Here is a 27,755-nt window from a genome sequence, read left to right on the forward strand (position 1 = left end):
TAGATAGAAAGAGCTAGATAGAGAGAGAGAGAGCTAGATAGATAGAGAGAGAGAGCGAGAGAGCTGTTTGTCGAATGAATGAATGAATGCCTTTTTATTGTCACTATACACATGTACAATGAAATTAAGGCATGTCATGAGGCATGAATGCAGCGATCCACGTTTGCTGCATCGGTTTCTCTTTTGACACAGCTGGTGATGGGGATGTGGGTCGCGGTGATATTTCAGAGACAGGTTGGCTTAAACCTTTATGATGCCAACCACAGCGCTTCCACCAAACCACTGAAGACATCCAGCTGCAGTGCAGAGGTCTTCCGTTATCCGTGGCTCCTTCAGGAGAGAAGTGCACAAACAAATGGGATGACATGTTGGAACCGTCAACAATCCCTTGTGTTTTATTCAGGATGTAGCAAGAATAATAAAGTTTTGAAATTCTGTTTCTCATGTGCCCGTATTTGAGACATAAAAGCCCTGTCGTTAACTTTAATATCCTTTTCTTCAAGTGGCACCGGCACATCAATGAGGGCATGTTTCCTGTGACAAATTAACTGAAAGGTAGTTTATAGTCAGATGAACAGAGAGAAGTGTAAGAGAGAGATACACCTTTCAATGGCAACAGAATATGGCAGTTCTCCAACAGAATAAAGCACCATTTTTTGTGTGAGGGGAAAATGAGACTTGCATATGGAGAAAAAGCGATGTTAATAGTTCAACAAACAGAATCAAGTCCTAATTATATTTTGAAACAAAGACTCACAGCTGTGAAATCAAAGAGTGCCTCAAAGACCATGTACAGAGCATACTGAAATCCCCCCAGCCCTTCCAAAACATTCAGTCAAGTTCAGTTCAAAATCCATACAAAAGTCAAAGGGAAGCACTGACCCAGAACTTGTGTTCCCTTACCCAGTCATGACCGGGGAAGCACTTCACGTGACCGGTATCTGACGTCAGTGCTAAATCACGCCTATTTATAGGCCTGCTGTGGTCACGTGATGTGGCAATTACATGCGTCCCGTGACCATAAAGACGGCACCTGTGAATCATGCTATAAGCCTCGGTGTCTTCAGTGAAAGACCGCGTGTCGGACTGTTCATGTGAGCGCTCCGAAAAATGCTTCACTTTCGCCCTATTTTCCAACAACTACAACAGCTAAAAAATCTCAACTTTTCTGTCCCTTTAAATAAAAAGAAAAGTATGAGTCAGAGAGAGTTCAGGAATTGTTACTTCTTTCTCTTACGAGGGGAACCAGTGCATCATTTTTATGAGAGTGGAGCATGCTGCCCATCGCTAGCTAGCTCTCTGCGCATGCTAGTTATCTAGCTAACTATATCTGCGCGTGCGCGGTGTTGGAGTGGGCGTGGTGTGTAGAGCGCGTGAGAGCCGTTTGGCGTCTTGTCAAAGTTTTTTGCGAGTTTGTTTGTTTTTTTTTATTTTCTTCCATTAATTTATCGAAGCTCTAGTTATTGAGTTATCGGTGGGTAGTGAAAGTTAAGAGTGGGTGAAGGTGAGCGGGACGCCATGGCCTCCGAGGCCGGAGAGGAGACGCTGTCTCTCCGCCATGGCGTCAGGTGTGTACCGGGGAATGGAGAACAGGTGGAGGAGGTTCTGCTGGCGGTGGGAGAGCAGGGATAACACCGACACCCGCGCCCGTACCAGCAGTAACACCGACACACGCGCCCGTACCAGCAGTAACACCGACACCCGCGCCCGTACCAGCAGTAACACAGACACCCGCGCCCGTACCAGCAGTAACACAGACACCCGCGCCCGTACCAGCGGTAACACCGACACCCGCGCCCGTACCAGCAGTAACACTGACACCCGCGCCCGTACCAGCAGTAACACCGACACCCGCGCCCGTACCAGCAGAAACACCGACACCCGCGCCCGTACCAGCAGAAACACCGACACCACAGACAGTTTTCACTTCAAGCCCTACACCGCTATCACCGGTGGAGACAGTGACCCCACACAACCGCAGCAGAAGAAGCTACAGGACAAGAACATTGAGAAGAATAAAACTAAACCGGAAATAATAAGGGAGGAGAGGGACAAGGTGGGGGAATCGTCTGAACAAGCACAGCGTAATGTTGAGATGTTGGAGGACTTGGGCCCAGAGTGCAGTGAAGGAGCGGCAGGAGAGGAACCGCCACAGACATGGAGGAGGAAAGAGTCACCCCAGAACAACCAGGTACTTTCAGCCGTCCAGAGCAACCTGAAGAGCTTTACACTCTCTCTCTCTCTCTATCCATCTATCTAGCGCTCTCTCTCTAGCTCTCTTTCTATCTATCTATCTAGCTCTCTCTATCTATCTAGCTCTCTCTCTCTCTCTCTCTCTCTCTCTCTATCTTTCTAGCTCTCTCTCAATCTTTCTAGCTCTCTCTATCTAGCTCTCTATCTATCTCTCTCTATGTAGCTCTCTATCTCTCTCTCTATCTAGCTCTCTCTCTCTATCTAGCTCTCTATCTATCTAGCTCTCTTTCTAGCTCTCTCTCTATCTTTCTAGCTCTCTCTTTCTAGCTCTCTATCTATCTATCTCTCTCTCTCTATCTATCTAGCTATCTAGCTCTCTCTATCTAGCTCTATCTCTATCTAGCTCTCTCTCTATCTAGCTCTCTCTCTCTATCTAGCTCTCTCTATCTAGCTCTCTCTCTCTATCTAGCTCTCTCTATCTAGCTCTAGCTCTCTCTATCTAGCTCTATCTAGCTCTCTATCTATCTATCTAGTGTTGGCTCAAATTTAGCCTATTACCCAAAAACATTTAAAATTCAACTTAGAAGCCAATACTCACATCTACCTCTGAGACCAGTTGGAGACAGAAAAAATACACCAGCCGTGAGTGAGAAGAAGCAAGGGTCCAGCTTTATTGTTCCATTCCACCACACGAGATCCACACCGATGAGAATTCTCAGAAGTGATCCCAATACCCTGAGCTTAAGCTCCAGTATTTATACTGTATTTACACACTAAATAACCCATATGTTTCAAGAAGACTATGATCTCACTACCAATAGGGTTAAAAAATTATGTTAAAAAAGTTATGATAGAGAGCAGAATTCATCTTTGGATCATTGTCTTGCTGCATCATCCGGTTCTGCTTGTATTTCAACTTAGGGATTGAAGACTGGAGATTCTCCTTTAGGATTTTCTGATAGAGAGCAGAATTCATGTTTTCCTTGACTATTGCCGAGGCCCTGAAGCAGCAGAGCATCCCCACAAGTGCCACCTCCATGCTTGACTGTAGGTATGATGTTAGTAGTTATATCATACACTTTCTGTCAAACTGTCAATCAAAGTGTTGTGTGTGATAATTTATGACCCTCTGTGCTTCCCTGACTGACAGGTCTGTAGTTGTGGTGAGGGGGGTAACCCTATGGAGTTTATCAGATGATCAGTCTGGCTCCTTTGTGTCTGGGGGTGTTGTGGAGAGGTGTGTGGGGGGGAATAGTCCCCCTCCCAACGAAAGGTGTTTATGTTAATGAGTTTGGTTTTTGGTGGGGTGAAACACGTCTGAAAAGAAATAATGTTTTTAATATGTGGATGTGTTTGTGTTACTGTGTGGCGTTATTTCGTTTGTGTAAACACATTGTTAGAAAAGCATGATGTTTGAATGTGTACATATATGAGTAGAATATTTGTTTTGTGAAATAAATGAAAACAATTGTTGATTATGTTTTTTAGGGATCCCGGTTTACCTTTGAATAAAAAGTTTAGGAGTTAAAGCGTCTTTAAAAAAAAAAAAAAAAAAAAAAAGAATCTGTTTAAAATAATCGTTTGTATTACATACATTCTAAACACAAACCGTTAGGATGTAAAAAATGATCAAAAGAGCTGTTTAAAAAGAATCCGTATTACCAGGTTTCCAAAAAAAACACATAAAAACTTCAGGAGGTAAAAATGGTTAAAAGAGCTGTTTAAAAAGAATAGCGCATATCACATGACTTCTAAACAAAGATCCTTACGAGGTGAAAATGTTAAAGTGCTGGCTAAAAGGATCTCCGTAATGTTTAAACTAGGAGAGAAGTATTTTCCAGAGATGTCTTCCAGTCACTGTGTTAAGCAGTAATGAAGTTAAACTGAGACACCTCACTCTCGCTAAACCCCGCCCACACATACGTGTTTTCAGACACGCCCCTCTCTCTCTCTCTCTCTCTCTCTCTCTCTCTCCCTCTCTCTCTCTCTCTCTCTAAACACACCCATACACGTGTTTTCATCGTAGCCAGTACGTTCTGTCAAAATGTCAATCACGGCGGTAGAACTAGAGGGCTAATTTATGGTTTGTGTTTTTCCTGACCGACAGTTCTGTAGGTACACCTAATTTATGACCGGGGTGGTGGGGGTGGTGGGGGTAACCCTATCCACTGTATCAGTGGGTCTTTTTGGCACCTGTATGTCTGGGTTGTGTCCTTCCATTCCTGGGGGTGTGTGTTTTGTGTATTGTGGGGGATCTCCCCCAACAAATGTGTTTATGTTAATGACACTGTTGTGAAACGTGTTTCTCCCTGAATTAATCACACACAAATGTATACCTTTTTGGGGTATAAGAGAATGTTTGTTTCTGAACTTACTTTTGTGGTATTGTTTTATTTTGAAGCTTAAGGGTGGTTTAGGTGAAATATGTCTGAAAAGAATATCAATGTTTAATATGGGCGTGTGTTTTTGTTACTGTGTGGGTTATTTTGTTTGTGTAAACACATTGTTAGAAAAGCATGATGGTTGAATGTGAATATATATGAGCAGAATGTTTGCTAGTGAAATATATGAAAAAACTGTTGATTACGTGTTTGGGAGAACGGCGTGACTCTGAATAAACATTTACTGAAATAAAACCCCTGAAACAGATAAAACATCGATGTGGCCAAAGAACTGTAAAAAATGTTTTTACATACATTGTAAACATAAACCTTTAGGAGGTGAAACGTTTAAAAGTGCTGTTTAAAAGAATCGTGCGTTTTGTTTCAACTATAAACAAGATTTTGGAAAATGGTTCGCCAACGAGGATACTTACACAGAACTGCCGTTAAATACATATGATGTTGTCTATGCTTTGACATCCCATGTCCCCACTGGCTGACAGTCAAGTCGTGTACATTTAGGCCCTCTGTAACACTGTTTGATCTGAATGTGTGATCTTTCCTGGCAGTTGTCTGTCTGTGTGTGAGAGAGACGTTCTGGGGGTTTTGCTGACCAGAATGCTTACAAATGTAAATATGTTAACGAATTAAGGAGAGAGTCGTGCGTCTCAGTGCTTAAATAATGGTTAAGAAGTTGTAGTTAAAGCACAGAAGAATCTCTGCAACTATCTGTTACAATGGCTGCTCCGAGAAATGCTAATACCCCTAGAGGAATGCTGTGTATTCACCAACAAGAGGATCTGTTGAAATGAGAGAGGACCTGACTTCTGCTCCAAGAAAAAAAAAACCCAAGATGTTAGTTTGGCAATTTATTCATGAAGATATTGTAAAGACATTGTTGTTTAACCCTGAGCAGGGCGTCAACAACTCCAAAGATTGTGTCTTAAGGCCGAGGGTTTTTAGGAGGTAGAAAAACATGTAAAGATGATGTTTTAAAAGAAATGGGTGTTTCGTCCATAATGGCAAAAAATAAAAAATGGTTGTACGGCAATGTGAAATAAATCGGTGGAGACACACTGAGTACATTTCTGTTCCACAGTCTATAAGGATCCCCACCATTAATGTAGTGTGAAAAATGTACACACCCCCCGTGACTACATTGGTTAAGGTTTAAACATTTTTATTTTGTGATGGCAGAAAGACAAAACTGTTGTACATTTGGTATCTGGTGATTTTAGAATTAGACCCCAACTGTCAAATATGTTTTGACATAGAATGTGAATTGCTTTGTCAGGCAAAGAGCACGATGGTATGGAAAGAGTATGATGAGGTGATCTAATGCTGAGGAGTTCTACAGTACTTTGACTTGGGAACATTCCAACATGGCCCTCAGAGAGGCATTATCTAAAGTACGTACATATAATATAGATCAGATCACCAGTATGTCTTTACCCACTCCTGATCTGGAGTCAAAATGATTAGTTTATTTCCTTGTATGGGTTTTATGACAGTGAGCAGTCATATACACTATAAGCCAAAGTTATAGAAACAGGAGAGTTATTTGTAAAGGTTTCAAAATATTTTAACAGTTGAGGCATTTTTCCAACAGAACAGAATATTAGACAGTTAGTGTAAACTAGGGTAAAAAAAAATCTCTGAAATATATCGGTGAAAATATTTTTCCATTTTAAAGGCATCATATTAGAAACGATAGTACGGCCTTTGTTGATAAGTTACCTCATACTTTATAACAATTTGTTTAGGAGCATCTGAATCTGGCAAACAACTTTTATTCCATTTAGGCATGCAAGAAAAGTTAATAAACAAATTAGGAAGAAATGACTTGTGCACTACTGCTGCGGGTATTAAGTCAAACCATTTTGTTCAAACTTCAGTGTGATCCATAGAGAAGCAGAAACCTATGGCACCTTATGAATACCATGTGAAGGATTAAGTTGACTCGTCCCTTACAGTTACAAAGACGTGTCCTTGTGCAGGATAAAAAAAGTAATATGAGATGTATAAGAATATATTTTATCAAATATAAGACATTATAAGGAAGAAACATAATAATATTATTTAACAAGGTCTTCCAATCAGCCCTCTGGAGCTTGAGCTCCGGGTGTCGGATCACTTCTGAGAATTCTCAGCGCTGTGGAATGAACTTGAATTGTAAGTGTTTTTGGGTAATAAGCTAAATTTGGGCCAGCGCTCTCTCTCTCTCTCTCTCTCTCTCTCTCTCTCTCTCTCTCTATCTCTTTCTCTCTCTCTCTCCCCATCTCTCTCTCTCTCTCTCTCTCTCTCTCTCTCTCTCTCTCTCGCTCTCTCTCTATCTAGCTCTCTCTCTCTATCCATCTCTATCTCACTCTCAATCTCTCTCTCGCTCTATCCATATCTCTCTCTCACTATCTATCTCTCTCTCTCTCTCTCTCTATCTATCTAGCTCTCTCTATCTAGCTCTCTCTATCTCTCTCTCTCTCGCTCTATCCATATCTCTCTCTCTCTCACTATCTACCTCTCTCTATCCATATCTATCTCTCTCTCTAGCTCTCTCTCTCTATCTAGCTCACTCTCCCTCTCTCTCTATCTATCTCACTCTCAATCTCTCTCTCGCTCTCTCTATCTATCTATCTATCTATCTATCTATCTATCTATCTATCTCTCTCTCTCTCTCTCTAGCTCTCTCTGTCTCTCCCTCTCTCTCTCTCTCTCTCTCTCTCTATGTATCTATCTCTCTCTCTCGCTCTATCCATCTCTCTCTCGCTCTCAATCTCTATCTATCTCTCTCGCTATCTCTCTCTCATTCGATCTCTCTCTATCTCTCTCTCTATCTCTCTAGCTATCTCTCTCTCTCTCTATCTAGCTCTCTCTCTCTCGATCTCTCTCTATCTCTGTCGCTCTCTCGATCTCTCTCTATCTCTATCGCTCTCTCTCTATCTCTCGCTCTCTCACTATCTCTCTCGATCTCTCTATCTATATCTCTATCTATCTCTCTTTCGCTATCTCTGTCTCTATCTCTCTCTCTCTCTCTATCTATCTCTCTCTCTATCTAGCTCTCTCTCTCTCGATCTCTCTCTATCTCTGTCGCTCTCTCTATCTCCCTCTATCGCTCTCTCACTATCTCTCTCGATCTCTCTATCTATATCTCTATCTATCTCTCTTTCGCTATCTGTCTCTATCTCTCTCTCACTCTCGATCTCTCTCTCTTGATCTCTCTCTCTCTATCTCTCTCTCTCATTCTATCGCTCTATCTATCTAGCGCTCTCGCTCTATCTATGTAGCGCTCTCGCTCTCTATCTTTCTAGCTCTCTCTCTTTCTATCTAGCTCTCTCTCTCTATCTATCTCTCTCTAGCTCTCTCTCTCTAGCTCTCTCTCTCTCTATCTAGCTCTCTATCTATGTATCTAGCTCTCTCTTTCTATCTATCTCTCTCTCTATAGCTCGCTCTCTCTCTCTATCTAGCTCTCTCTCTTCTATCTATCTCTCTCTCTATCTAGCTCGCTCTCTCTCTCTAGCTCGCTTGCTCTCTCTCTCTCTAGCTCGCTCTCTCTCTCTAGCTCGCTCTCTCTAGCTCTCTCTCTCTCTCTCTCTAGCTCGCTCGCTCTCTCTCTAGCTCTCTCTCTCTCTCTCTAGCTCTCTCTCTCTCTCTCTCTAGCTCTCTCTCTCTCTCTCTCTAGCTCTCTCTCTCTCTCTCTCTAGCTCTCTCTCTCTCTCTCTAGCTCTCTCTCTCTCTCTTTATCTAGCGCTCTCTCTCTCTCTCTCTCTCTCTCTCTCTCTATCTATCGCTCTGCGCATGCGCGATAGTGGAGCGAGTGTGGCGTGTTGGAGCGGTTGGTCTACAAGTCAATTTTCCAATCTCCCAACAACCAATTAAACTATCTGCATATGCGGATGACGTCACGGTCCTAATTAGAGGTGAAGGTGATGTTGAAGAGGTAAAATGCGCTCTTGAGTGCTATGGAAAGGCATTATCATATAAAGATAACTGGCTTAAAAGTGACGCTGTGTGATGTGGCAGAGTCACTGAAAGTCCATTACTTCCCGGTGGCCTGCATTGGGGAAGGGCAGGTTTTAAATATCTGGGAGTTTTTGGGGGACAAATGAGTATAGACAACAAAATTGGGAGGGCCTGCTGGAGAAAATACGTGCGCGACTGTCTCGTTGGAAATAGTTGATGATAAAGTTGTCATACAGGAGAAGGGTGCTGGTATTTAACAACCTCATAGCCTCTTCCCTTTGGCACAGAACAATGATCCTGCAGCCTCCAGAAGATCTCGTGAGGCAAATACAGAGATTGGCTAAAGGCACCAGTGCTGTATCTACCCAGACAAGAAGGAGGACAAGGCCTAGTAGATGTTGGGTCCAGAGTGAAGACATTCAAACTCCAAGTGGCTCAGAGACTTCTCTACAGGCAGGATGTGAGCTGGGCTGGGATAGCGTGCACCTTACTGAGGAAATCAGGTAATATGGGCCTAGATTGCCACTTGCTCTTGATGGACGTAAACAAGATGGATCTTACAGGACTAACGCCATTTTATAGATGGTTAATGAAAGCATGGACACTTTTGGTGTTGTCCCAGTAATAGCAGCGGGCTGTGTGTAGTGCTCTTCTGCATTATAGAACAGTTACCAATGTACTTTAATGCTTTTCCATGTCTGTTTTTTTGAGTGAGAGTGCGCGCTACGATACTCAGTGTCCACTGGTTCAGTTTGTTCTGACTTCAGTCCAAACCTGACACCTTCACATTCATCAGGCACTTGGAGATGTTTTGGGCTCAGCTGGTGCTTTGGGAAATGGTATAGACACTGGCCTATGTGCTGTTTTTGTGGGCAAGGGGTCTCACTGGGGACGCTATTTGGAATGCTATTGTGTAGCTGTGCCTTTACCATTTTGACTCTTGTCCTGGAGTCAGGATCATACTGCTGGTACTGGCAGTGTCAGGTTCTTTTAAGAACACACTTACACATGCTACGCTACTCACGGTAGGCCATTACCATTCCGTTTCTTTCCAACAAAAAACAAGCTTTTTACTGCATTAAAACTCATGTTGTGTTTCAGTAAAAGGAAATGCTGCATCCATGGAATTGTCATTGCCATGTCATTGCACATAGGATTAAAACAAATGCTTTGTTTCTACTTATGTTGCTTGTAGCATTTTAAGATATATTAAGGTGTAAGAGGCTGTGCTACACCCCGCACAGCCAGCAGAGGGCAGCAGCAGCACACAGTGAGAGTAGCCGTGTGGGGGAACTCAGTTACCCAGAGTTCTCATGGCTTATTAACCGGGACTGCCTGCACCTGCCAGGCAGGATACTTAAGGCAAGACTTTGACGCTTCTCCTTGTCCTACCTTTGCAGAGGAGTGACTGGTATGGTATGTCAGGGCTTTGCATGAGGTAAGAGTGAAAGGAGAAAGAAAAGGTGTAAGAGAAAATATAAATTAGAAAAGAAACAGGATTGGAAAGTGGAGGAAAAAGAAAGATGAAAAATTAAGATCTAAGACAACTGAAAAGAATGAACTAATATAGTTTTAATATAGCAGATGGAGAACTGACAACGCATGACTGCACAGCTGTGCTCAGGGCCACGTGTGTGCGGCCACGACTCCGGTCCTGCATCAGGAAGCGGAAGAGGGAAGATCTGGATGGGACTGAAGCGGATGAGATGAAGAATCTCTCGAGTGGAAGAATACACAATCCCTCCAATGACCTCCGATGGCTGCACATAAGGTAAACTGACCATCACGATTCCTTTCACACACACTATGTACGGCGTATGAGGGTAGATGTGTTTTATATGTATATAAATAAACATCAAATTAATATACGGTTTCGACTTGCACTTTAGGTATGGCGTCAGACCATGGGTGACCAGCCAGAGAGCACGCCGGGCCTTCGAGACAGCCACCAAGAGTCTGACTGACACAGAAGTATCTTGCAATATATCAGAAGTAAACATTACTGCGTGAAGCGGGCGGACAACGCAGTGAGGGCTAGTAAGCTCCTGGATTCGCTGGCTGGTCAGTCAACGTAAGCATGTTATATATTTGTCGACACAATTAATAGAATCCACAATTTGTAAACAAATTATATCACACACACTTTGAACACTAGTCTTGTACTCTTCTCCTAAAAAATCATTTTTACGTTTTTTTTTTTATTTAGCACTGATCCTTCAGAAGGGGAATCCAGCCTGTAGCATTGCTCGCGGTGCTGCCCAGCAGAAAGCAGACACGACAGATCTGCAAACGGATCTTGAGGCAGCGTACGGCCGACTTGTCGAACAGCACCCGGTGACTCTGGGGGGTGAGGCGCCAGATAAGACTCTGCGTGCTGAAATCTCAGCTAGCTTTCAGCGGAAGCTGTACGAGCGATTGTTTGAAGGCACAGATGAAACTGCACAAGCAGCATATTCACTTTATTCACAAGTATTTTTTGAAGCTATATTTAAAGATATTTACCAAGTAACATGAAAGATTGTTAGTTAAGACTATACTTGACAACTTTGAACATGGCATGTTTTCTTAATGGCGCCCTTTGGCCCTCGTCTACCCAGTGAGGAAAAGGTCAGCAAGTGGAGGACCAACATACCCAGTGCAGCCCAGTTCGTGAAGAATGGAAGCCCCCTGGATCCATGGACACAGCAATGGACGCTAAACAAAGCCGGACACGCACCAGGACCCAGAAGTGAAAGGACTTCTTGTGACAGAAGATGAAGGGCAAGGGCATTATTGCAACGTAAAGATTTCTGGCTGGCGCGGTGGTGTGTGACCATCACGGGCAGGTCATCACCGCCTCAGAGGGACACAGCGCTCACAGCACTGTAAGTGTGGAGGACGGTCTTCAGGTTTTTTTCAAGAACATGAATGGACAGGTTATGTGCCTCTATCAAGACTCTAAAATCATTGTGCCCTGCGAGGGACTGGCACCCTGTCTTGTGCCCGATGCTTCCTGGGATAGGCTCCAGGTTCACCCGCAACCCTGAAAAGGAGTAAGCAGTTGAGGATGGATGGATCTAATATCAGGTTTATAGTAGCACTTATCGAAGCTACTATATTGTATCGAATATCATGAGTCTTAATTGGTCCCATTAGAGCACAGTGAAATTCTTTTCTTTGCCTCCCTTAAGGACCTTGCTCAAGGGTCCAACAGTTCCAGCTTGGCATTGCTGGGGCTTGAACCACCGACCTACCCATTAGTAACCCAGAGCCTTAACCGCTATGCCACCAATGCCACATCAATAATAAACTTTGAGCACAGCTTGACAGTGTAAACTTAAATTCTTGTTATAAATTGTATTTATACACTCATGCACATACATTTTGTTTACAGAGGAGTATTTACACACATTTGTAACCAAAGGAAGTCTAACCCCATTTCCTATGAAAGATTTTCTTTGAGCACCGTAATCAAACGCTTGTGTTTATTTGTGTTTCCTTCAGTGGATTTTCTCTGTATTTTGATCTTCAGAGTTCCTTATTGTACTCATGGTCTCATTTTGAAGGTTTGCTGAGCGCAACATTGTCCACTGCTTGCGGTGCAAGAAGCCACAGAAGCATCTTGCTGGCCACCTGCTAGAGTGTGTATGAAAGACAGCACAGCAGAAGAAAGGCCAAGGTATCTTCCAGACGGTGTATCTGCAGGAACAGGACCTGGGACTACCGCCAGCTTTGTTCTATCCTGCCCCACAGTCCGTGTGCTTCTTTACTGGTGGAAGAGTTTCAGAGGCGTGGGTTCTTTATCACCAACATGCCACAAGAGTCAGACATGGCTATGGACTCCGGTGATGCCGCCTCCTCACAACAGGGTTCGCCTTCTGATCAGAGGTAACTACAATAAGTAAAGTGTCCTATATTACAAATTCTGTATTACAAATGTTATCGTTCACTACTACAACGCTGAGTACGGTCTTTAACGACATGTCTCTATTTTGAACACAGAAATGGATATGGTGAGTGTTCGCACCCTGGCACTGTACCAGGCCATTTTGGAGGTAGCCAGGATCGACTTCCTGATAATCTTTCGGAAGCTGGTCTCAAGCACAGAGGTCCTCTCGACAGAGGAGACCGGCTATCTCCGCTACTGCACGGCACTTTTGGTGTCGCGTCACTTTCAGTGCCCGGCAGCTGCGCAAGGCCTGACCGTGAGTGCATCTATTAACGGTCTAAATGACTTTTCTCCTTTAATATGCTGTGGTGGTTATTCGGAGATGTGGTCACTAACAAATTCTGCCTTTTCATTGTTTTTCGGGTGTCAGAGCGGGTCAACAGGAAGGAAGTTGACGACAGGGTGGTGATTGGCTTCGGCCGAGACAGAACGATGCAGCAGGCTGCCTGTTTTGCCTTTAAATTTCCCTAACTTTCTTGTTATTTTAGTAACGAGGGGAGAAGTTGTTATTGCTTAAATGATGGTTTTGCTATTTGTAATTTACCTTACAACCTAAAAGAAAAAATAAAAACAAAACACTGCTTGTAAACCTGTTGATTTCGTCCTTGTCATCTGATGCATATTGTTTTGCTCTCTTTTGCAGGAGTTGTTGCAACCCAACCCTTTTCCAAGGGTGACATCGTGTGTGATGACCGTGGGAAGGTAATCACAGCGGCCCAGGGAAAAGTCATGATGCAGAATCTACAGGATGAAGCATCAGAGTACCTGTTTTTCTTCAGGACCGGGCAGAGACATCTCCGCATCGACGCCCAGACTTTTCCCTGTGAATGCCACCCCTGTGCAGACACTGTGGGCAGAAGACTGAAGCATTCATCCAAGCAAGCCGACCTGTGTTCTAAATCAAAACAGCTTTTTTTACTTAAATATACTTGCCTAAAACCTTTTTTTTTTTTTGGTATCAGTATCCTGCCTTCCTGACCAATCATTAATAAAGTTTATCTATATATTACAGGGTAAACTTAAATTCTTGTTATAAATATAATTAAATTAAATTCTTGTTATAAATAGCTCTCTCTCTCCCTCTCTCTATCTATCTCTCTCTCTATCTCTCTCTCTATCTATCTATCTTAATATTTTAAATAAGAATGTATATTGATATAAAATTGTGTTGAAACCGTGAGTGTGTGTGCTGTTGGCTCGAATTTAGCCTATTACCCAAAAATATTTAAAATTCAACTTAGAAGCCAATACTCACATCTACCTCTGAGCCCAGTTGGAGATAGAAAAAATACACCAGCCGTGAGTGAGAAGAAGCAAGGGTCCAGCTTTATTGTTCCATTCCACCACACGAGATCCACACTGATGAGAATTCTCAGAAGTGATCCCAATACCCTGAGCTTAAGCTCCAGTATTTATACTGTACTTACACACTAGATAACCCATAGGTTTCCAGAAAAGGCCTATTTCACTTACCCATAGAATTGAAACCAGGGGTTTTACTTTACACATAAAATCAGAACCCAGGCATTTCCAACAATCCAGGAAACAAAAACCCAGCGTTTCTAGTTACCTAGGTGGTCAGAAACCAGGATTCTCAATTCCCTAGGTAAAAAAAATGACGTAGACAAGATGACTAAACAACCGGGAGGGACCTTGGTCTTATCGTTATCTCGGGGGGGGCAGTTTGACCCAGCCACCCTTATAACTGGCTCTCTTCATGGTTCTCTAAAAATTAAGGCTTTCCTTGCGAGATGAGAATCTTCACCATCTGAATCATGAGTAAGATATATTTTCCTGTATTTCTAGTTTATAATTTATTTTCATATTTGCACTATATTTCTTATTTTATATATATTTATACTACTTGAAAAGCGGTTTACTGTACTTCCAACTTCTTAATATCATTACAGTTCTACTGTCCTGCATATCCTACTATTCTGTTTTTTATAGAGTTTCTCTATTACTATAAGATATTATTAAAGTTATTCATGTGTGTGTATGAGAAAGAGAGAGTGTGTGCGTACGTTGTGTCTACTTGCCCGCCCTTGACTGTACGAGCGTGTGTGTGTGTGTGTGTGTGTTTTAGCACTCCTCAGCTCGTACACTTCTTTCGACTATTTCGACTAATAACCCATAAAGATCTTTAAAGTGTTTTACCAATTTATCCACCTCTGACTAAAACCGCTTCTGTATGTCTAGGTGCCGGTGCCCGTCGTCAGTCCCTTCTCTCACCGTTACTGGACCTGGATCTGGATCTGGACCTCCCTTATGTTTATTTTATGACATTTTTTATCCACAACATTTCCCCCTCTGAGGCTATGAAGCCTCATACAATACCTTAATTAAGCATGGAGGAACTGATTCTGCCGCACCCCATGGCCGTCCCCCGCTAGCTGTCGGAGGATTACTCTAACAAAGCCATAATCCCGCCCGTCGTCCCCGTAATCCAATGGGTCCCTTACATTAACCACTTCTACGCAACACCGATCCGAATAGGAGCTGAGGAGGTTTTGTAGACCTGGTGGGAGACGTGCTAGTGTTGTGTGCCCCGGGGTCTCATAGTAGATTGGCAGCTGGAGAATGGGCCTTAGGACCCCCTTACATCCACTTTGCGCCGGACATGTGTAGATGTACCTAGCCATAACTCTTAACCCTTAACTTACTTCTCCTTTTAACTATATATATATATATATATATATATCTCATTTCGAATCTAACTACCTTGATTATATGTTTGTTTGCCTACATCGATTATAAGTGTGATTAACTGAGTTCCCCTAATCATTCATTACTACTACTACTGCCGTACGTATGAGTACACTACAGTAACTAACTACTTGATCTACACGTCCCTATCTTTCTCAACTAGGCCTGTCAGCCCACAGTTTTGTATTTGTCGGGACCTGCAGATTCTTGCTTCCCCTCAAAAACCAAACCCCAGTCTTTCGCAGTCGGGGGTGGGGGCGAAAAAACCTCTTATGAGGAAAAATTCCCACCCGGCCAGCACTATGTGCTCGGCAGCACCATTATACTTTTCTGTGACTGATTGCGTCACATCACAAACATTTTATAACATTTTATAACAATACTTGACAGTCTGTTGTATGCAGTATCTCTCTGTATGCTGGTTGTCTTCAGCTCAAGCACTTTACGTACTGTAGAGAGCCACCCTTTGGGGAGAGGTTAGGCTAGCACGTACACCCAGGGTATGGATCTTCACATCTTCTCATCCTGTCTGCCACAGAGCAGACCCCCCGTTGACGCTTCGTACCGGACCTTCACGTGTTCCCCACCATCTCGTCATTGGAGGATTGAGCATCCTCCAGGGGTTCGCATGTCCTGGCAGTCTGCTGTCGCCTTGTAGTCAGCATTCTCTCGTTGCTCCGGGACTCCCACCTCTGGGTGAACACCTCTGAACACCTCCCCCCGTTGAGGCGGTGACGCCTCACACATAACACTGCACTCAGCTCTGTTCCTGTGAATATATAGCTCCATACATAATAGTTAGTGGTCTTATATATGTTTTTGATTCATCTGCAATTACTCCAGCAGCAGTCCATCATAAGGAACATCATTAGTGCAAGAGGTAGAGCATCTACCGAAATACGTTTAGTATCAGCACAAATTACATCAAACACAAATCAGGGTGTGCCAGACCTATCCCTGGTCAAGGAAAAAAATAAATAATTTTGAGCACACTTCAGGTGATCCTCCACCGTTGCCTGCAAGTACAGGGATCATTCCTTTACCTTCCCCCTCGCACACTGGCTAAGATCATGGGCATCTGTAATACATACAGCGAGAAGTGCAGTCAGAATTCAATTAAACTATTTGTTCGATAAGTGGCGTTCCAATTTTTTCCTAGAACCTCATTGCATTCAAACAACTCCAAACAGACGACACAATCCATGGGCCTAAACGTCAGTATTTATATTATTTTTTTATTTATTTTTTATTATATATATATTTTTTTTTAACAATTCTACCCTTAGGTTGCATTCTTTAGTGACTTCAATTCAGCCAATTGGGCAGAACAGGGTGTTCATAATGTTTGTGAAATTTCAGACCCAAAACTTTTAAGCTCAACGAAATACGAATTTCGGCTGGGCAATCGTGAGTGTTCTCAGTGACTGGCTCCACAGAATTAATTACACCACTACGACACTACAGTTGGTGAGTTAGGCACACTAACACGTTTAAGAATTTTAGTTCGGGTGGTACATAGATTAACCCCATATCCCCATATCCTGTTCTTTCAAAATAGAAATGACCTGGTGTGATGAACGTAAGATCGATGTGTGAGAGAGCAATTTTCCCAATGATCCACACTAAGAGAGCCTCTCCAGCCTGGCAATCCTTGTGCCACCAAATCCAATGTTTTCAATACATAAACTTCAGCCCTGTAAGCGCCCCATTCTCCTGAGCCGGGACCCCCCCAGCAGCACCCCCCCTTTTCAGTCACATGTAAGACACAGTCTTTGTTGTAGTTTGTCAGCCATAGTACAGGTGCAAAGCATGGGTCCATTCAATGTCAGGCTTGTCCAAAGAACACCCGGATTTCAGGATGTTGTCCTTTAGTGAGCAATCAGGGATCTACTGCAGATCATACTTGATAACGTCCAGGAACATTTGTTGTGCTTTTATGGGGCGGAGGATGACCCCAATCATGTCCTGACGGCATTGGGAGGGTGCAAGGGAGCCTATGACCACAGAGGAGTACACCACAGGGGAGCCCACAGCCCCGCGAAGGAGACGCTTCCAGGTGTACTACCGATCTAGGAATTGTTAAGGGGAGTAACGGCCTTGAGCTCTCACATGCAGTCACTTGGAAAAAAGCGCTGATCAATAATAATATCATGTGGAATGGAATTACAGTTATAGGTTACAATTGGGACATCTTATATATATATACATATATATATATATATATTCTATATACATCATACTATAAATAATGGTTACTGGGTGGGTTGGTTGTATCGCAAAACTTATCGCTTTTGTTATCACAGCTTGTTGTAATAATGCTAGACTAAGTGGGCATGTCCTTTCATCCTTTTTCTGAGGATCGAAGATATTGTTTACAGGACAATAGTACTGGAAACTGGAGACAGACAACTGGGAACACACAACTGCACAACCCATCATTAAATGTTCAATTTATGCATCAGATCTAGGCCTTAAAACGGGGAATATTTATTGTGATTTACTATACCCTGATTTTAATAAAGCAGGAAGCTATTAAAAACAATTCTGAGGAGTTCAGTTTTTAACGTGTTAAGACTTCTGATGTTTACAGATCACTCAAGTCCGATATAAACACATCACAAGGCCCTGACTGTGTGGAGTCTGTATTTCTAAACTTAGCAGTTGATATTATTTTATCTCTTTTAACTTATCATTTTAATCTTTATTTGACACCGGGGTTATACCAGAAATTTGGAAATCAGCTTTCTTTTTTATTTATTTTATTTTATTAAATTAAATCAGGGACATCCAACTATATTAGATCATTATAGTCCAATAATAAAGCCTCCTGGCCTATGTCCCTTGTAGAAATCTTTTTCAGTGAACCGTTCACATGTTATCAGTCTGCAAGACGTCTAAGGTCATATAAACATATCAGCACAACTATTGTTTTGAAAGTCTTAAGACAGTGTCACGGTACCCTCTGCACTTCCCTGCCTGTTGATTTAGAAGAGGCTCTCAACACAGTGAATCAGGAAATATTGCTGCAGAGATTAAATACTGTCATTCATGACAATTAAATGTTGCTCACTTTGGAGGAATGTGAATATGTATTTAACTTAGTCCAAAATAAAATTTATCATCTGTGAGCTTTGTTTCAATTTACCACCAAGTTGTTACATTGGCTGAACGCCCAATTGTAAGAAGCATAAGATTCGTCCTATAATTGTATCCATTTCATTTAAACTGTATTTGACCATTTTAAGGTAGTGTTAAATCTACTCATATCACAAACCACATTTCCCATCCTTCACTGCGGTCCACAAACATGGCTGGCTGCCATGGACTGCAATTCCCAGATCACACACACCTGCATCCAGTTCTCAGCTCTCAGTTTTTATCGGTTCTCAGCTGCTGTATAACGTATTATCAACTCAATTCACTTCACAGGTAGTGCAGTATATCCTCCCTTTCTCGAGTTTGTGACCACTGCTTTGTATTATTTAAATATTGTAACTCGTATACTTTGTATGACATATCCATAGCACACCGTATAGCACATATGTATATATATATACACACCCACACATATATATTTGCATAACTACTCTATTCTATTTACCAATCTACCATTCAGGAAAAAAAACACTTCAAACTACACTATTGTAAAGGGACCGTAATTAAACTACCTCCCAAACTCATATCAGCACAACATGTCGGCAAAAGTAAGTAATCAAATCATCACCTTATTCTAATGTTACTGATTCAGATATCACATCTGTAACAGGCGTACAACACATTATAAAGAATTTAAAATGTGCAGACTACTACTGCTATCTGATCTTACTAATTACTTATCATTGGACATATACACAGCATTTAAAGAGAAAACATGCAGAAATTATTCAGCATTATGCAACATGAATACCACACGCCAGAAGAATTCGCATTTACGCTGCTTAAGATATTGTATAGACACGTACCCATATAGGAATCACCGATACACACATTAGTTATGGTTACTCCAGCTCTTGTTAGCGAGTCAGCTCATGAAGGTAGACTGCTCTCTAAAACCAAATGTTTAGGCTCAACATTATCTCAACAGGGAGGACGTGACCTAGCCTGATACGAACCACATTGTGAGCCAGAGACTGTTACCTCGGGTCGGTTTTACTTTTCAGGGTTTTTTATTAATATCACTCAAAACGAACAGGTTCACATGTCAATTTTATCATTAGTCAGGAAAAGATGCCTGTGCAGAAGAAACTATGTGGCACAATGCACACCACATAAACTATTATTAAAGTTCTCTCCGAACTGATAACATCAAGACATGCTGACTGATTTTAATTTTTTTCAGGAATATATCCACGTATATATATATACATTGAATCACTTTGACTTTAATATAGGGCGTTAGATAACTAAAAGGGGAAGAAAAACAAATCTCTCGCGCGCTCGGTGGTTTAGATAACCGTCACCATGGAACTCAAAACACTTTCATTCAGTTTCCAAACAGGGAAACACAAACAGGGAATTCAAATTAAAATGAAAAGAATGATTTGGAGCTCCGACACGCATGATTCTGACCAGCCACAATCTATATATAAACTTCCAACTAGTTTTTCCACATTATTTAAAAGGAATTTAAGTGTTATGTACTTAATTACCATAATTGTAAACACTATTTTTTTAATATAATTTACTAACTTCAAGTTGTATAACAATAGTTACTAAAATGCTACAAATATAAATGAAATGAAATATAAATATAAATGGAATATAAATGAAAGGTCCAAATGGACTTTCTCCTCCACATTTGGAGCGTCGGACTCACTCATTTCTTAACAGTGACTTCTGGGGCCTGAAAATGCACACTTTTTTACAGTAGATCAATAAAGGTACGTCTTATCTGAATCGTGCTCTTTATAACTTTATTCAACTTCTGAGCTCCTGCGGTTTCTCTGCCTCAGTTACTTCACTCGAGTTTATAATCGCTTTCAACCAAACGCTCTGTTGAACTTTCTGCCATGTTTTCTCTGTAAGGTGGAAGCTATAGGGTCCTGTCTTTCAAAAAAAAAAAAAACTGTCTGTCCCAAATCAGGGCACTGTTGTTTATAATTAACAACAATAGCCACCTAATAATGTTTGATCAGATTTCCTTCAGTCTTTGTGTCTTTGACAAACCCAGGCCTACAACCTTTCTCATTAGAGATCTGCAGTGTCCCGTACACATTCTGTGCACCAGCCACGTTGTTGAAGATCATTGCTGTCAGTGAAATTGCTAACATAAAGTTCTCTGGGATCACAGTGTTGCAGCAAAGTGACTACAGTATTCCGCCATCGAGCAATACAATTACACAAACCATGCCGTGTATTTTGGGGTGTGGGAGATGTTCCATACTGTTTATCTGCTGAGCAAACCCTATTTCTATTGGAGAGACCCTTCTGCTATTTGAGCAGAAATACCCCATGAGCCACACTGACTGCGTCTGCTCTTCCCCTGTCTCTTAGCCTGGGAACACAACTCTCATAGCACTGCTATACTAACAAGATTTAATGGATTATTGTCAGATCAAATAATACGACGGGCTCAGATTTAGTATATGAACAGTCTGGGAGCTCCTCTACTATACTGTGCTTATGGGATCTATAACTTCTGGAACATTTCACAACTGTGTCTGGTCCAAGCTGCAATCATCTGGCAGTTCCTCCACTTGGTGAACATTTTATACAGAATTGTTAGTGTCAGGTTCTTCCTGCACAGATGAAATGTTTTCTTCAGAAGTGTGCATCTGTGATACGCAGAGCTGAGAGAGATCAGCGGTTGTAGGCAGCATTTTTCTGTAGATGTTGAACTGAGCTGCTAAACTGACCTGCGAGGTGAAACTGACCCAAAGGACAGAGCTGTAGTGCTGCATGAATGTGATGTGCTCTGGATGTTCCGGACAAACAAAAAGAGAAAAGAAAGGATTATATTTTCCAGCTGCGGTATTTCCAGAGGTGGGAAGTAACACTCTATATACAAAAACAATGTGATCTTAAGAGTAGGTTTAACTGGCCGTACTTATACTCTTACTCAAGTTCATTTTTAATTACAGAAATGTACCTTTACTTCTCTACACTCGGTGGCGTTCCTGCGTTATTGTTAAATAGTAATGAATGTATGTAGTTTTAATAATTAGTTTATATCTCGTATATTGAGGTCGCGGTTCTCGCCCTACGCTGCAGTGTCTGAATGCGAACGCAACAACCCTCACTTTTATAACGGCTCAGTCCTGGAAGATGATGACCGACGAAGCGAGCGCGTCGATACACACGTATATTTATTCTTATTTGCTTCATTTATAATGTTAAATTACTTTAGTATACTTCTACCTCTCTGTGCTGCTGTAATATGTGGATTTCCCTCTGGGATTAATAAAGTGATCTATCTATCTATCTATAATCATGTGAAAAAACAAGTACACCCCATGGAAATGGTTTAAAAAAAATGTAAAAACACAAGCAGTGATAACCCTCTTCTCTAAACATTTAAAAAGCTGACATGGTAGTTATTGAAGATCTTATTAAAAACTGGGACAGAATCCTTTTCTCCAAAGGTCAGAGTATTGTGCACTGTGATGTATTCACTCTGTTTCAGGTCAGCAAGTCTAATGAGTGTGTTTGTAAACAGGTGGAAAAAAGAGAGGGAACACACAGCTGTAGTGTCAGGATGGCCGAGCGGTCTAAGGCGCCAGACTCAAGGTTCAGACCTTCTCCCTGGTTAAAGGAGGATTCTGGTCTCTAAATGGAGGCGTGGGTTCGAATCCCACTTCTGACAGGATTTTATTCCCTCTAAAAAACCCCATGTGTGAATATTAAATGAATGAAGTTAGGATTCTAAAATGTATTTTGTACGTATGCAGTAAATTAAAGATGAAGTCACTCAACACTGGAGAAGTTTAAATGAGAGGGAACTTATTTGTATGTGAGGTTCTGTGCTGAGTGTAGTAGTAGTTCAGAATGTAGCTTTCAGATAAATGCTGATAAATACACACATTAAGAGGAGTTGTGGATCTCCTCAGGATGTCATTTGTGTTTTTGAGGGTTGGAGATGATTTAATTCTTGGATGATCTCTGTGGAAATATGGATGAATAACATGACACTGGAACAGAACGTGTGGTTAAATGACTCTAGAGAACGGTATTATTATAAAACTGTTGTTTTTAGCCCCTTTAATGTCTGACTCTCTCCCCACCACTCTCTCTTCCACATCCGCCCCACATTCTCACTGTGAACAAAGTGATTTCATTTCATTCTGAATCGCATTTTAAATTGTGAATCGGCACCTAATGCAGGATTAACGTACAGATCCATCTGATCTTTACACAAGCACAAACTGCTGGTGGAGGGAAACTTAGAGCTCAATTTGAATTCTCCTCCACTGCACAGTTTCACACAACACACACATCCAGCTAAACATTTCACCCAGGATTAACAGCATAGCGCTAACAATACAAATACAGTAAAGACACCAGTCTTCAAAGCCTCAGTTTATTTACAGTGATTTAAATTCAGGAATAAAATGTAATAATCTAACTCATAGAGATCTACATTTACACATCATTCTGTGGTTTATTTGTTTCTGGAAGCCCTGAACTGAACATTGTGGGGAAAATGTACTATGGACTTATTTGAACTTTATCACATTATTTTTATTTAATAATTCATTATTTCAACACAGTAGGTCGTTATTTTCACTTAAAAATTTTAATTTAATAACTTGGAATTTCAAGATATATTAATATTCCAGATATTATCTTATTATTTTGAGTTTTCACATTATTTTGATGTAATTGTTAAGGTGAGTCGAAATAATAATATAACACTTCAAAATAAATTCCACAATGAAGTGTTCAGTAAAAACAGACTTTCACAGAGAACATGAATCTTTTCATCAGCAATATTTCATTAATGAATTGGAATAAAACAATATCAGCTCTAACTGATCTGATTCACTCTTACAGAGCACTGAAGTGGGAGGATCTTTACAGGAGATTTATTACAACCAACTCTTATAAATGGCAGTAATTTATCAGTAAATGTGTGTGTGAAAGTGTGTATGTGTGTGTTAGTGAGAGGGTCAGAGAACGACAGCTTTCCTCTGTTCCAGTCCAGCTGCACTCTGATCCTCTGGAGATTCTGTGTTACTGAGAGGAGAGTGAATGACTGTGGTGTAGAACATGTTCTATATTTACCACCAAAATACCACACACACCAGATTCCACTTCTGGAGAATATCTCTCCCTTCCTCTGAGCAGATTCTGTCATCACACCCACTAACCACCGTGTACAGTCTCCTACTTCAACGTCCCAGCAGTGTGTCCCTGAGTTAAAGACCTCAGAGCCCAGGATACAGCCAGAAAAATCAAATCTCTCTGGATTATCAGGAAGCTTCTGTTCCTCATCACTGAATCTCACACTGGTCAGATCATCAGATACAATGAGTTTAGGATGAGCAGTGTTGGGGTCCAGAGTTACAGGTGCTGAAAATACACACACACACACACACAGGAGCTAAGCTAACTTAAGCATTACGTTAGTATGGAACTAGCTAACATTAGCCTAATCCAAAGAAATGATAACTGTGATTACAATATTAATGAATAAACATATATAACCGGGTGTATTTAAATTACAAATGTAAACAATCTTTATAAGAATTGTAAATCTAAAACTTTTGTAATCCATTTTTACACTCGCGCTTCAACCACTGAACAGTCTGACGCATCAGAAGCCTTTCAAAATAAAAGTTCCCTTATATTACATTACATCCGTTCAAAAGGTGACCACATATGTGTGTAAGAATAATAATAATAATAATAATAATAATAATAACAACAATTGCAAAACATTACACAAAAGAAACATCACTATAAAGACCACTTTAATGTAATTAACAAAGGCAGAGAAACAGAAATAAATAAAGAAAGAAAGGAAGGAAGGAAGATTCTTACTGTATTGGACCGCGTCCTGCATCTTCTCCCAGACTCTGAACTTCAGGTTGTCCAGATGTTTTGCCACATGGATCAGTGGTCCTGAAAGCTCCTCTGGATGCTGCAGTGTGCACTGAGCTCTGCAAAAACATTCAGGAGTCAGTGCTGCTGTGGGTTTGGAGTCAGAAACACAGAGAACGAGAGAGACAGGAAGCACATCACTCACCTTCTCACTGTGGCCTCGTAGTTCTGTAAAACAACAAAGCAAATATCAGTGGATCTGATTGACATTTTTACACCACTGAAATGTGACGTTTCTGATGATGGAAAGAAGTTTTACTTTCTCACAGTATAAACACTGACTAAATGATCCTCACTTGTAAGAACGAGACGTCTTCAGCTCTCATCTCCTCTTCTACGCCTCTGATTGTGTCTGAAAGAGATGACATGTCTCTGCTCAGCTTCTCAATCTTCTCCTTCATCGTCTGACTCTTCTGCTCCTCTTCCTCTCTCAGTGCAGCTATCCTGGCTGCCTCTTCATCTCGTAGAACCTGGTGAAGCTTCTCAAACTCCTCCTTAATCTGCCGCTCTGTGTGTTGGGCCTGAATCTGCAGTGAAGAGGAAATCAAATGAAATAGAACTGATTCTGCAGTGATGCAAAATATCATTCTAATATCAAACCCATCTTATTGATTCTAACCTTTATATGTTCTGCAGTCTGACTCCAGTGCAGTTTACAGTCTTTAAAGATCTTCAGTTTCTCCTGTAGGGGCTTCAGAGCAGTTTTCAGCTCCTCCTGAAACAAATCAACACACTGCATGGAGACTCTGTGTTTAGTAATAGCTGTATTCTCTCTTACAAGCACTCATTAGAGCTTTTCAAATGCACCAAGTACAGAAGAAACAATGAAAAGTGTAGACTTATAGGATGTGGGTTTATTGGTGTACACTGCTTTAGTCTAACATGGAAGATCTGCTCCTGTTTATACAGGAGACACTTCAGATGCTGAAAATCTGAAGATGATGGAATAGCAGACTCACATTTGTTATTATTTACTAAATTTATCACAAGGCAATTATCATTTATTATTGAATTATTACACTGTGTTTATATTGAACCTGTAGATATTGATATGTAGAATAAACTCTTTTTTACATGTACCTTTTACAGGAACGTTTTATTTACCTTACAGTCTGTTAATGCCTCATCAATGGGGCAGAATTTATGGTTGGTGTGTATTTTTGAATCCCGACACACCCAACACACCGGCTGTTGATCATCCAGACAGAAGAGTTTGAGTTTCTCACTGTGCAGACTGCAGACTGTTTCAGACGCTGATGAAGATCTCTGACTTCTCTCCTGTAAGAAAGTCTCACACAGGTTCTTTAAGGCCAGATTTCTGGGAGGCTCCTCCATAGACGACTTCCTCCTACAAACAGGACATTCTCTGGATCCTTTGGTCTCCCAGAACTTCTGCAAACACACTTTACACACACTGTGACTGCAGCGCAGGAGAACAGGATCCGTGAAGATTTCACAGCACACAGGACAAGAGAACTCCTCCTCTGAAAACTTAGAAGCCATTTTATTCTGCTGCTGCTGTTGTTCTCTCCGGTCCCAATGTTCAGATTCACTTTCACTTTGATCAAAAGTAATCACACCCTGATTTCAGGTTTGTTTAAAGTTAATATACGACTTTGCAGGTCCAGTTAGTAATCACTTCCTTTCACAGAGCTGAAAATGAGACTCAGAATTCTCCATAAACCGAGAATAAAACTAAACTCACCAGAGCAGAACACTGCAAAAGGACTGCAGTCGTCTCAGACTCTGTACTTCCTTAATGGGAGGAGTTTTAGAGAGACAGGTATGACCTGTTCCACTCAACACTGACAGCAGAAACAGCAGATAAAGATCACTTCTGCTAATTCATCGTGTCGACCCAGTCAATGTTTATATGAAGAAATTTAGAAGAGATATTAATACAGAATGTTAACTGTGTAAACAGCCAGAGAGCATTTATTTAGGTTCTGAGCTCGTATGGAAAAGTCTGTTCAAATTAATAACAATATATTGAAGTTTATTTCTGTTTACACTGGAATGAAGTTTTGTTTGTAGTCTATACATGTAGTCTATGTTTGATGTTTTTCTTATTGAGATTCGACAATATCTTAAAACCATCTTTATGACACAAAACAAAACTACTAACATATGCAAGACTTTTGATAGCACGTTCACCTCACACCTCCAGGGTTGAACATTTCACAGAATGTTCCCTATGGACTTGGCGATGCACTAGAAATCCATTAGGGTCTCCCCACACAGGTTCAAATCCTGCCGACTACGACTGAAATTTGACAAACTGTGAAGCATTTCCTAATCCGGGTATGTTTCTTTAAACAACAGGAGTCCCGTTACATCTGGCGTAAACCAAACACAGAATTCCACAAAAAGAACATCATACCTACAGTCAAGCATGGAGGTGGCACTTGTGGGGATGCTCTGCTGCTTCAGGGCCTCGGCAATAGTCAAGGAAAACATGAATTCTGCTCTCTATCAGAAAATCCTAAAGGAGAATCTCCAGTCTTCAATCCCTAAGTTGAAATACAAGCAGAACTGCATGATGCAGCAAGACAATGATCCAAAGCACAGGAGTAAGTCCACCTCTGAGATTAAAGTTTTGGAGTGGTCTAGTCAAAGTCCTGACTTGAACCAACTGAGATGCTGAGGCAGGACCTTAAACAGGCAGTTCATGCTCCAAAACCCTCCAATGTGTCTGAACCAAAGCACTTTTGCAAAGGAGAGTGGGCCAAAATTCCACCCGCTCCATATCTGACAACCTATTCATAAGAATTAAAAGCCATTATCTTAATGGTGTTTTCATTTAAAAAAATAATGTCAGAAGAGGGATTTGAAGTCACGCTTCCATTTAGAGACCAGAATCCTCCTTTTACCAGGGAAAAGGTCTAAACCTTGAGTGTGGAGCCTTAGACCGCTCGGCCATCCTGACACTACAGACGTGTTTTTTGCCCTTATACCCACCTGTTTACAAGCACAATAAATACACACGCAGACCTGAAACAGAGGTAAATACATCACCGTGCACAGTGCTCTGATCTTTGGAGGAAAGGATTCTGTCTCAGTTTACTCTGGGGGACCCCAGGTATTTTCAGACACTGATGATTTTGGCACGCTCTGATACTGTTGTCAATTTGAACAAATGTATGCACTATTTTCAAAGTCACATGACTTTTTAGTCTTCAGCACAAGTTCCCCTACAAAAATATCTAAGTAGTATGTGTTTCATGATGTACATTAAATATAAATACGGTGATTTTTGTGACGAACCACTTCGGTCATTTGAGGTGATTCTGTTAAGTCTTGAGTATACATCAACCACAAACACTTTCATGTGCTCCGTTGATATGGACACATAAATAGACATCTAAGAGTGCATGTGCCTATTGTTTTGGATCAAGAGTGGGCAGTGGGAGGGCTAATGGCTTTCTACACCGAATACGCAAAAGAAGTTGTTCACAGGTCAGCCCAGGTAACCTCATCAGGGTCATGGTCCCAACAGAAGCCTAGAACTTCTGAACTGATTCCCAGTGAAACATGTTCAGAAATGGAAAAAA

General features: G+C 41.3%; 3 protein-coding genes, 1 long non-coding RNA gene and 1 other non-coding gene across 6 annotated transcripts in view; 3 read left to right on the top strand and 2 right to left on the bottom strand.

The window, feature by feature from the left end:
- Positions 1-27,755, bottom strand: part of LOC128629044 (E3 ubiquitin-protein ligase TRIM35) — a 328,938-nt gene that overhangs the window by 72,685 nt on the left and 228,498 nt on the right. The gene's annotated exons all lie outside the window — the stretch shown is intronic.
- Positions 1,148-9,735, top strand: LOC128629035 (uncharacterized). Of its 2 annotated transcripts, none has more exons than XM_053675129.1 (2): positions 1,148-2,191; positions 8,819-9,735. In XM_053675129.1, exons 1-2 carry the CDS (start codon positions 1,559-1,561, stop codon positions 8,873-8,875), a joined length of 690 nt encoding a protein of 229 aa, XP_053531104.1. In that variant the 5' UTR covers positions 1,148-1,558; the 3' UTR covers positions 8,876-9,735. The 2 variants fall into 2 exon arrangements, with proteins under 2 accessions (XP_053531104.1, XP_053531103.1); XM_053675128.1 differs by lacking the exon at positions 8,819-9,735 and adding an exon at positions 3,115-3,365.
- On the top strand, positions 9,865-11,122 carry LOC108261742 (uncharacterized). Its single transcript, XR_006982047.2, has 3 exons — positions 9,865-10,302; positions 10,421-10,602; positions 10,738-11,122. It is a non-coding gene; the product is annotated as an uncharacterized LOC108261742 (long non-coding RNA).
- Positions 21,854-21,967, top strand: trnal-caa (transfer RNA leucine (anticodon CAA)). The gene is made up of 2 exons: positions 21,854-21,891; positions 21,922-21,967. It is a non-coding gene; the product is annotated as a tRNA-Leu (tRNA).
- LOC128628746 (E3 ubiquitin-protein ligase TRIM35) lies at positions 22,668-27,000 on the bottom strand. The gene is made up of 6 exons (XM_053675106.1): positions 25,309-27,000; positions 24,824-24,919; positions 24,501-24,731; positions 24,350-24,372; positions 24,145-24,263; positions 22,668-23,673 (listed from the first exon to the last, which is right to left on the bottom strand). Exons 1-6 carry the CDS (start codon positions 25,705-25,707, stop codon positions 23,129-23,131), a joined length of 1,413 nt encoding a protein of 470 aa, XP_053531081.1. The 5' UTR covers positions 25,708-27,000; the 3' UTR covers positions 22,668-23,128.

Source organism: Ictalurus punctatus, chromosome 24, assembly GCF_001660625.3.
Source record: "Ictalurus punctatus breed USDA103 chromosome 24, Coco_2.0, whole genome shotgun sequence".
NCBI lineage: Eukaryota > Metazoa > Chordata > Actinopteri > Siluriformes > Ictaluridae > Ictalurus > Ictalurus punctatus.

What these genes read in the sequence shown, in the direction of transcription:
- LOC128629035 (XM_053675128.1), top strand. Translation starts at nt 1,559, where the DNA reads ATGGCGTCAGGTGTGTACCGGGGAATGGAGAACAGGTGGAGGAGGTTC. An exon ending in AGTCACCCCAGAACAACCAG is followed by an intron (nt 2,192 to 3,114) that starts GTACTTTCAGCC and finishes ATTTCAACTTAG; the next exon opens with GGATTGAAGACTGGAGATTC.
- LOC128628746 (XM_053675106.1), bottom strand. Translation starts at nt 25,707, where the DNA reads ATGGCTTCTAAGTTTTCAGAGGAGGAGTTCTCTTGTCCTGTGTGCTGT. An exon ending in AGGCATTAACAGACTGTAAG is followed by an intron (nt 24,920 to 25,308) that starts GTAAATAAAACG and finishes GATTTGTTTCAG; the next exon opens with GAGGAGCTGAAAACTGCTCT. An exon ending in AGACTGCAGAACATATAAAG is followed by an intron (nt 24,732 to 24,823) that starts GTTAGAATCAAT and finishes TCTTCACTGCAG; the next exon opens with ATTCAGGCCCAACACACAGA.